At 29.5% G+C, this 11473-nt stretch overlaps 1 protein-coding gene across 1 annotated transcript in view; it reads left to right on the top strand.

Moving 5' to 3' along the window:
- Positions 1–600: 600 nt before the first annotated feature.
- Positions 601–11473, top strand: part of LOC142357382 (uncharacterized) — an 11667-nt gene continuing 794 nt past the window's right edge. Inside the window, exons 1-2 of the mRNA XM_075409032.1 lie at positions 601–761; positions 4633–4791. Of these exons, the coding sequence (XP_075265147.1) occupies positions 630–761; positions 4633–4791 (291 nt within the window). The 5' untranslated portion in view covers positions 601–629. The remainder of the gene's footprint in view (positions 762–4632; positions 4792–11473) is intronic.

The following is an 11473-nucleotide window of genomic DNA, read 5'->3' on the forward strand; positions in this document are numbered from 1 at the left end:
AATGTGTTTTGTTCAAATCAACTCAATGTTCAACAACTGATTATCATCGTTTCCGAGATAAAATAGGCTAGTTTTGCGTTTTTGACATTTTTATGGACATTTTTTTGTAACTTTTAGAGATAATTTTTAATGGATCCTTCTAAAGAATGTGAGATATGCTGTGATCACACTAAAACCTGATAACGGGCTCTAGCAGCCAAAGAAACAAACAAAGACCCTAAAACGCTTAGATTAATGCGCGAAAGGGGGCACAAAAAGGGGCTGGAGTTTCTATCATTGGGCTCAGCTCGATAGAAAATTTGTTCAAGAAACAATTCAAAATTAAAATTTGCACGTGTTTGGAACAAACTTTTTGTTTGGATGTGTATCTTGCAAGACCTTGCAAATCTCTTGCAATATAAGCGTCTGGATCTTGCATCTCAAGATAAGCGCCATTTGCAGATCTTGCACGAGATAAGCGTCGGACATGGACTAGGGAATGCGGACTCAGAAGGAAATTAATTTTAAAAAATAGTTCAGAATATGTATTTCATTGCAGATCTTTGATATTGACATACGCTTTTGTGGGGAAAATGGTATTAAAACTTACTTATCAGGACTGCAGTGAGGCGTACAGAGACCTTCGTAAGATGGTGGACGAGAGTGAGAAACAGACTCTGAGGAAGATCAGAGCAGCTCACAAGTACAAGAAGGATGAGTTGAACTCAGAAATGGCAATCTACGAGGGACACCTCAAGGAGAACCAACAGGCACTTGACAAGGTACAGCAAAAGTTTGAAAAAAAAAAGATTTCAAAACGATCAACCACAGTAAGTCATGGGAGTATAACGTTCAGTTATAAGAAGTTTTATTCGAAAATGGAAGCTTCCAATTACAGTTAGAAAAGAAACGTCAAAAACAAGTCATTAAACAAAAGGTAATAACAAAAATGATTTAAACGGCACGAAAGAGTTCCGACATACATAAAAAGAGCAGGATTCGAGAGTTCCCCAGTCAACAACGAATGGTTATCTTGCAAGATCTTGCAAGATTCTGGCAAAATCTTGCAAGACGATACATCAAAATTGATGGGAAGCAATGTTCGAGTCTCATTTCGATCTTGTTCGATCAGGTTCCATTTATTTGCATATTTGCAAGATGAATGGTTATCTTGCAAGATTCTTGCAAGACAAAGGGTTATCTTGCAAGATCTTGCAAGATAACCCTTTGTCTTGCAAGAATCTTGCAAGATAACCATTCATCTTGCAAATATGCAAATAAATGAAACCTGATCGAACAAGATCGAAATGAGACGCGAACATTGCTTCCCATCAATTTTTTTCACATTGTGATACATAATTACAACCAAAATAGCATCAACTTTGTTTTCTTCCGCTCAAACTAAAAATTGAATCAATTTAGAAAAAGAAAGTAAATTGTTTTCCATAGTAGCAAAACAATAAATTTGAAGCTCGAATTAATGTAAATAAATGAGAGTAACCAGTATTAATACCAACGGCTGTAATAAAATACAGATATCTGGTATAAATTTTGTTTCAAATGATCTCTGAAAACTCATTCCACTATATTTTGGTAATAGTTTGCGCTAAATGAAAGATAATGCGTCTAAAACAGCCAATGATAGCAGAGCTCGACCGGAACGAACTTGCGAGAATCTTGCAAGATAACCATTCTTCTTGCAAGATCTTGCAAGATAGCCATCGTCTTGCAAGATCTTTCAAAATAACCATTTTCTTGCAAGATCGTACAAGATAACCATTTTTTGCAAGAATCTTGGAAGATCTTGCAAGATAACCATCTGGTCTTGACTAGGGTTGTTCTAATTCAGAGATTAAATAATTGATTTATAAATATCTAGAATGTAAAAATAACCATCGGGTGATTGCTCAAACTCCACTTAATAGGGAGGAATATAAGCTCAAAGAGAAGAACCTGAATTTCTCAATGATAATAAATTATTAATTAACTCTTTGAGAATTAATTAGTTAATTACTCAAAGATAGTTAACAAGATAATTACTGGCGTTGGTCAATTTCATAATTTTTTCCTTCCTATTGTTAGGAATTCTATAATCTCTCTGTCAACTACGACTCATATCTCTAAAAAACTTTAAAAGCAGTTTTTCATTAAAGACTCTTTGTTTTGACTGTCACAATTTTTGTTGTTTATCATAAAAACAACAAAATTACCAAAAAACCTTACAGCCAATAAAAATCATTTTCATTAACCTCCAGTTTTCATTTTTTAACAAGTTTTACTTTTGAACAAATTAGACATCCAAAAAAAACGATCACTCTTATTAAACAAATTTTTGACAGAAATTTGGTTCAATTCCTTTTCATTCCTCGACTTTAAGTATTTTCGGCCACTTTAAAAATGACATTCTCAATCATATTTCAAAAAACTGTCACTTGGATTGATAGCTCCGCAAATTCAATCCATTGCCGAAATCTTGTGTTGTTCATGTCTTATTAAGATAAATTCAAATGGTATTAATTGTTGCGTCCGTTAAAACGCCTAAATTACGTGATGCGCATAAAAAACCACAGAATTTTTTTATTATATTTTGTTCTGGTTTCTAATTTTCTTTTAATTTTCAGATAAATGAATTTATTCACTGTGTTGTATACGATTGGTGAAAAAAAGATGATTTAATAGATTTAAGGTTGCGGAAAAAGAATTAATCCAATAAAAAGTTTAAGAGAAAAAAGTTTAATCCAATAATTGGATTTAAGAGAAAACACGACGAAAAATAAAAACAATACACAATTTTTCGCCAATATTATTTGGAAAAAAACTTCAATGGATAAAATTTAACCAGAGGTTGAAAACAATGCTCAGTTCTTTCAAACTTCATCGACAAACCACATGAAGTTTCATCTAATATTCACCAAAAAGCCAATTGCCATTCTTATTCATTAACAATGATATGCGAGTGGTAGCGCAAAAAACGACGAAAATCAATTGTAACGAGAATAAGTGACAAGGCAACACAAACAAACAAAAACTGTGAAAGTGTAAAGATACTTTTATTTCTTTTTGAAAATAACAGAATCCATAAAGAAAATTCATTAGTTATCAATTGGAAACATCAATTAGGTTTTTCGTGTTTCCAAAGAAAGGCAATTGCACCGTCATTAACTAATTTAAGTTATATAGCAAGAAAAAGAACAAAATTATTGGTACAGCTCAAAGTTCGTGGTCCTAAAAAAACTCGAAAAGTCACTAAAGGTCATAGAATCTTTTACCACCAAAGCGGTAATAGTGTCTTGTCTTGAAAAATGAAAATTTCCAATTCTGAAACTTAAACTTTCTGATTTTTTCTGCTGAAATTTATTGTGCCTGTAATTGAGTTTGTCAATTATGGAGCATTCTCATGAAATTTGTTGCCTCGAACTCAATATATAGTATGATTTAAAGTTTGAGCTATGATAGAAATTCTTCTTGTTTTGAGAAAATTATCTGTTGAAAAATTTGGTGGGTTCTCTAGATTGAATAAATCTTGATCAAAAATTTTATTTGAGATTTTTTCTGCTTTTTCTTAATAATGTTTCATTTTCAGAGCACATAGTTCCAGATAACCATTGCTTACTATTTTTACAGAATTAAAAAAAATTGCTAGAATTTTGAAAAGATACCACACGCAGTTCTAGGTACAGACTTATGAAAAGACAATGCTCGACCAAAATGTACTAAGAAAAGACCATACTCTACTCACTTGAGCTAAGAAAAGATTTTAGCTGGACTTTAAATCATTTTTCGCAAAAGACTTTAGCTGGACGCAAAATTTTACAAAAGACTTTGGCTCGACCCAAAAATGGGGCTGGACTTGAGCTCGACACAATATTTGCAAATCAAGTCGAGTTAAAGTCTTTTCATGGGTCCATCATTAGTCTTTTCATAAGTCTGCTTTTTTGCCATTAACATTTTACGTGGAATACTGCATATAAAGAGAGTCAGCATATATGCTCCTTCACCTTTTACTATTGAAAAAAACCACAAGTCCCTCAAAAACCTACATTATTATTTCAAATCAGATAGCTCGTAACTTTGGAAGGGAAAACAAACTGAATAACGCCGAAATTTTGTCATGGCTAATGGGCCTAGGACCAATACACTTAAGCTAGCAGGTTTCATTGAATCAAGTATTGTGTTAATATACTACAGCTTCAATTACTCTTTATCTTAAGATTTGACAAAAATCTTAAGGCTTTTAGCAGTTTTCCAACTGATTCTTAAGTGGGACTGCTGTGGTGCAAAGCTATTTAGTCTTGCTGCGGTTCTGCTTCTCTATGTACAGAAGCAGAAAAAAAAATTTAAAAAAAATTGATTTTTAAGAAAAAAACAGACTTATGAAAAGACTAATTATGGAACCATGAAAAGACCTTAGCTGGACTTTCTTCGTTATGAAAAGACTTTAGCTCGACCCATGAAAAGGTATTAGCTCGACTTTAACTAGGAAGCTCGTATAATTCTAGTCAATATTGCCCCCCCTACTAGACTTTTAAAGTCTTTTCATAAGTCGAGGCCTAGGCCTGGGCAGCCATGCAACAAACTCATCCAGTCACTCTTCGGGTATTAATCGTGTCTCTATAGCTTAGACTGTTCCACTCCTTATCAAAATTTATACAGGTGTCGAACGATTCCTGCCATACAATCCACTTCCCAGTTGGCAAGGTGGATGATGGAGAAGTGGCATCTCTGTGTCAGACTAGGAAGATGTACGCTGACATCATCAACAACCTCCACCAGCCAGAGGAGAGGGAGGAACCAACACGCACCGCTCTCAAGGTCAATTTATCACAACATCACTAATTTCCTACTATTTTTTCAAAGAAAATGGGGAGTATATATGCCAACCTGATTTTTTTCAGTAAATTTCACTACTTTTTTTGCATAGTAGAAAGATGAGAATGGTTCCAAATATAAGCTCTCGAAGAGTAGATTGCATATCTAGAAGAAATTTTAAAAATGATACGTCCGCAACATCATCCAACCACCCCAACCGCAAATTTGTTACTTTAATGACTTTTTTGTCCAAATTGCACTGATTTATTTCTATTTTTGGAGAAAAATATAACACATCGAAGGTTCTGATTCCAGTGACGTATTATATTTTTAACTCTAATGAGCCATGATAACCAAAATGTTGAGCCTACAAGTAATATTTTATCTATGATCATGACTTTTGTTGTTCCCACCCACTTTAGTGAAGGAAGGAACTATATAATCAAGCATTTTTTTATTTCCATTTTTTGACCGATTGATATAATCGTCGTAGATTCTAATCTTCATTAGAACATGCGTAGAACATGGAATTAACAAGATTTTTTGAATTTCCCTTTTTTACAGGGTTTTATCAAGATTTTAAGTTTTGTTATCAGTCGATCGAAATACCGCGCAACGTTCAAATTCTCCGTAACGTTCAAAGTCTCATTTGTCGTCAATTTTGCAAATAAATGTAAAAATCTGCAAAATTGACGACAAAAATATGTAAAAGTTTGCAGAATAGTTAACGGTAGTGTTATTGGTTTTAAATTTGAAGATAGAGGAGGTTTGCTGTATTGTTCGATTCAAGTTCTTTGGCTAGAACTTATGCTAATTGTTTCAAAATTCGGAGTTTTTTTCGTCAGAAATGGGATCAAATATCAAATTTAGCCCACTCTCTTTAAAATTGCTGGAAGTAGACGCCTAGAAACTGCAGTCATATTCCTTGTAAGCTGGAAAAAAGAGTGCTAGTTGTGCTCCCGCTGGATTTAAAAGTCTTCTGAAACTAAAATTTTGCCAGTTTTTTGCAAATTTAAAATCCATACTTATAAGAAATACATAGTTTATATTGGATATACAGGAAAAATTCGTTTGAAATTTTTTTGCAGCCATTTGAACAATTGAGACTTTTTTATACGCGTAGCAAGGGCTGATCTTGATATCACCATAGATCCTTACAATCGTTTTCTTAACTTTTATTGGGCCGCAGCTTTCTCTCATAATATTTCAGAATTTATAGATTTTTAGGTTAATTATTGACAAAAAATTTAAATTAGGGCTCAATTATTGACAGACACTGTTTACAAAAAAAGAGGCCCTACGAACAAATATTATGGTCTGAGACTTTTAAGATCACGGTTTTTATAGCTTTGATCAAATGTTTTTGCAAAATTTCAAGAGAAATAGGTGAACTTAGACAAGGCCTTGAGTAGATTTCTGGTGCCTATTATGATTTTGAATATATTTGTTATAAATGTCGCTGGTTTTTTGAACTTTGCCTCCATTTGATTCTATTTCTCTCAATTTCTTGCGTAGTCTCTGTAAAGAATGTAAAAACCTCATTTTCTGTGAGTTATAAGCTTTTGTCTGGGTGTCTTTTGTATCCTTTCCGATCTATCACATTATTGACATGTCCAATCGAGAGAAAGCATAGTAGGAAAAATGCACAACGTCGAAAGAATGCAAATGATTCTGTTAAACTTTTTTGTTGAATGGATACTGCCTTCATGGGCTGCGACACAGCTCTCTCTCTCTCATTAAAAATGTGTTGTTGTACGGCATATACATAATAATGATTGTCCCAAATGATCCTCCAGGACGTACAATTGAACCTGTTTAAAGATTTCAGTTCATAGCTATTTGTTTTAATGACTTCCAAATGAAATTTTAAAAAAACTTTTTCAACTGTCTCATTTTTGCTTGTTTGTTGTACCTCAATCTCAAGAAGTCACAAGAAGTCTCAACAACTTTTGATCAGTCGAACATTATATTTTCTGTCGGTTATATGTTTTGTCTGATGGCTTCGTGCAATTAATTTCATAAGAAAGTTTTTAGTTTCCGATATATTTCAATTTTTGGGCTTCTTTTGTTGTCAATTCTACGTGGTCCATTTATAAGGAAGACCCGTTAACATTCAGATCAAAAGAAAGTGATTATTTAAAGTTCTTGCAGATAACATCTTATAAATATAGCGCCTTCAACACTGTGGTGTTGTAACACTTTTTGCGAATTTCTGCCTTCAGCCTGTCTTTTTTGTTATTATGCAGTATTGCGACTTAGTTTCTCTCATGACAGGCAAAATTGGCTTCTTGAGGTGTTGCAAGTTAATTCATCTCGCTTTATTGAAGTCCGTTTTTTGTTATGAGTTTTGAAAAAAATTTTTCAAAATTTTTTTAGATTTTTGAGCTCTATCATTTCTAAAATAATTTTGTAGCTTATTCTCTGTAAAAACATGTCAATACCTGTTTCCAGTGGGCTATAAATTAGTCTTTATAATGGTTAAATTTGCAACCATTTGTTTTTCGGCTTTGTTACTACAAGACTTCACAAAAAATTTCTGATTTTGATATATCTGTTTATTTTGTAGGATTTCTGTTTTCATAGGTTTTTTGTTTTTTTTGAATTAAAACATTATAAGTAGGCCCCAGTGCCTTTAACAAAAATGCGCAAATGAATACTTTTAATATTCTTAGTAAAAATAACTTATGCTTTTGACAGCTTCATCGCCATTTTCGCGCAAACTTATATAGAATTTTTAATTTCTGCAGTTATTTGTCTTTCTTGATGTAGCCCTATGACGTACACTGGTGAATGAAAGGTGTCAATTGTTTCTTATGGAGATACATTTGAATATAATACTGATTTTAGTTACTATCTAATGACTTTCTTCTCTTCGAAAGAAATTTTTTTCAAAACTACACACCTATTTTTGAGCTTCTTCTTTTTTTCATCTTTTTGTCGACCTGTTACCAAGTCGCATTGAGGACAGGCCCCATATTTTTTTAGTGAAGCATAAATTAGTTTGTTCTATTTGGGTTTTTTGTGATGGGAGTTTGGTTTTGTTATTATTATTTTTTATAAAGACATCGATTTTTGGTAGTAAATTATTTAGTTTGATTTTTATTATTGTCTTTTCGGATTTATTCTAATCTTCCCCCACCTGTGTTCTTTGCGCGCAGTTACAAATTATATGTTTTTATATAGCACATTTCTATAAAAAATAAAAAGTGCGCTTGGGGGTCAGAGAATATATAAGCCCACAGATCTGGGGTCTACACAAAATATATCCGTCTTTTCTAGTAGTCCTATTCATAACAAGTTTCATGGGCCCTCTAACGTGGCTTTAATTTTTTTCAATTAGTGGTTTGTTGAACGATATTTAAGTTTTTGGAAGTTCTCTATCTCTTCCTTATTTGGTAGCCATTTAAGTCAAGAATGTGCGGGGCCGGAACATTATGTGCAAACGCACATTAGCGAGCCTCAATGTTGAAAGAATCAAAGGCGATACACAAGAAAGTCATGTTTTACTATCAACTTCTTTTTTACTTATAGCACTCTTCGTTGCACACGTTAACAGCCGCGTGTAAAGCAATATTTGTATTTTCAACTATTTTTTTGTGAATATTTAGGCCTTCTTTTGCCGCTTTTCGACTTTTTTTCGTTTTTGGGCTTTCTATGAGAAAAATTGATTAATTGATCTGAGATAGATTTCCTCATTTTTTGAAAAAGTTCGTTTATTTTAAGATCTCTTCTCAAATTTTTACAATTTTTGAAGTCAAATTGGAAAAGTGAAATTGGATACACCAAAACTAGAAATGAAGTCAAAGTGGATGTGAAAACGAGAGAAAGATTTTGCCTACAGTTGATAATGTTTGAAACTAATCGGCTTTCTTGATTAAAGTTCTTTGTTCACATGCGGCAATTTTACATTGATATTCGCATTTTTTTCATTTTTTGAATTGATTTTTTGTCTAATTGCTTTTTTAAACCATTTAATCTCTATTCTAGATCTACTTATTTTAGTTAACGAAAATTCTTTTAAATGCTACGATTTCGCCTGCCATACTTTTTATGTTCTGCGCAAATTATAATTTCAGCTAGTATATATTTTTTTCTTAAACAACTAAGGTAGGTCTATAGGCTGTAAAAATGAGATAAATCTTCTTTTGTTTCGTACAAAAATAGGGGATGGAAATTAAAAGCTGGATTAATCTGCAGACTATTTTGCTACATTTTTCCCATGTTGAGTCCCATCTAGATATCAAATTATATTTTCAAAAGATAGCACTTTAAAGGAACTACATGTTAAAAACATTTGTTCTTTTTACTTTCTTTTAATAAATCCTAATGTGAGTACCCCAATTTTTTGTAATGTTTAGCACAAAAAATCAAATTTTGGAAACTGATTGAAAAAATTTTTTTGCCCCACTTAATTAATTTGTAATAATTCTTAGAATACAAATTTGAGAATATTGTTTTTGACTGATTGGTTTTGTTCTAAAACCGAGCATAACAACAATAAAACGACAATTTTTAACGTTTCAAAACTAAGTTTCAAAACTAATATTTCCTTATTCAAAAATGATCATTTTTGAATAACTCAATTGTGTGAAAATCATGCAAGGAAAAAGAAAATATAGAAGTTCAAATTCAAAAATTTTCTAATTTTGACTTTCTGTAATCGAATAGGCCGACAAATTTTTATGTTTAAAATCGAGAACGTCTGGACCAGACAATTCAATTGAAAGTCCCTGAAGTTCATAAAGTCATTGAAGGCGTACTTGAAGATTTACTGATGTAAATAAAACATAGATATAATAAGACTTTGATATTCACTTTAAGGATCTCTAATTTAACTTTAAGAGACTTAGAAACCAATCAGTATAGCAAAGTATATATATATATATATATAAATATATATATATATATAAAAAGTATAAATATATATATATATATATATATATATATATATATATATATATATATATAATAACGATAAAAAAAATAATATTAATAATAATAATTAAAATAATAAAAATAATAATAATAATAACATTAATAATAATAATAATAATAATAATAATAATAATAATAATAATAATAATGATAATAATAATAATAATAATAATAATAACAAAATTAATAATAATAATAATAATAATAATAATAATAATAATAATAATAATAATAATGATAATAATAATAATAATAATAATAATAAAAATAATAATAATAATAATAAAAATAATAATAATAATAAAAATAATAATAATAATAATAGTGATAATAATAATAGTAATAAAAATAATATTATTAATAATAAAAATAATGATAATAATAATATTAATATTGAATTCAACCAAACATAGTTACAAATGGCTTGGTAGTACCCAGATTAGGGGAAAATTGAGTTTCTAGATTTAAAAACTTTCTATCCTGAACTTTCCCTCCTGTTTGTTTGTGTATGTGTGTGTGTGTGTGTGTGTGTGTGTGTGTGTTTGCTAAAACAATTCTTTTAGACTCATCAAAAATACAAAACTTTGAATTCAGCATTATTTATAGTTCAGTTTAAGTAAAGAAGTTAAGAAGTTAAAGCATTTTTTTATTAATGATTGCCTACTTTTTAATTGAATTTAAACTAGGTGCTAACTAGATTATATCAGTTCAGTGAACATAGAAGAGACCAATACTAGGATATCTTGCCAAATTTTTTATGTCTCTCGAAAAATTGAAACATTATCGCACAATCCAGAATCGGGTTGAGACCAGACAACTCAATTGAAAGTCCCTGAAGTTCATAAAGTCATTGAAGGCGTACTTGAAGATTCACTGATGTTAATAAAACATAGATATAATAAGACTTTGATATTCACTTTAAGGATCTCTAATTTAATTTTAAGAGACTTAGAAACCAATCAGTATAGCAAAGTATATATGTATGTATATATATATATATATATATATATATATATATATATATATATATATATATATATATATATATATATATATATATATAATAACAATAAAAAAAATGATATTAATAATAATAATTAAAATAATAAAAATAATAATAATAATAATATTAAAAATAATAATAATAATATTAATAAAAATAATAATAATAATAATAATAATAAAAATAAGGATAACAATATTAATAATAATAATAATAATAATAATAAAAATAAGGATAACAATATTAATAATAATAATAATAATAATAATAATAATAATAATAATAAAAATAATAATAATAATAATAATAATAATAATAATAATAATAATAATAATAATAATAATAATAATAATAATAATAATAAAGAAAGCAGTTCATAAGTTCATAAAGGCCTTTAAGGCGTACTTGAAGATTTACTGATGTTAAAAAACATAGATATAATAAAATTTTGAAATTCACTTTAAGGATCTAAATTAAATTGAAGAAACTTAGAATATATATACATATATACACACATAAATATATATATATATATATATATATATATATATATACAATAACCATAATAAATTTAATAATAATAATAATAATAATAATAATAATAATAATAATAATAATAAAAATAATAATAATAATAAAAATAATATTTTTAATAATAAAAATAAAGATAATAATAATTTTAATATTGAATTCAACTAAACATAGTTACAAATGGCTTGGTAGTACACAGATTAGGGGAAAATCGAG

The sequence above is a fragment of the Convolutriloba macropyga genome, unplaced genomic scaffold (genome assembly GCF_964194025.1).
Source record: "Convolutriloba macropyga unplaced genomic scaffold, txConMacr16.3 SCAFFOLD_3505, whole genome shotgun sequence".
NCBI lineage: Eukaryota > Metazoa > Xenacoelomorpha > Acoela > Convolutidae > Convolutriloba > Convolutriloba macropyga.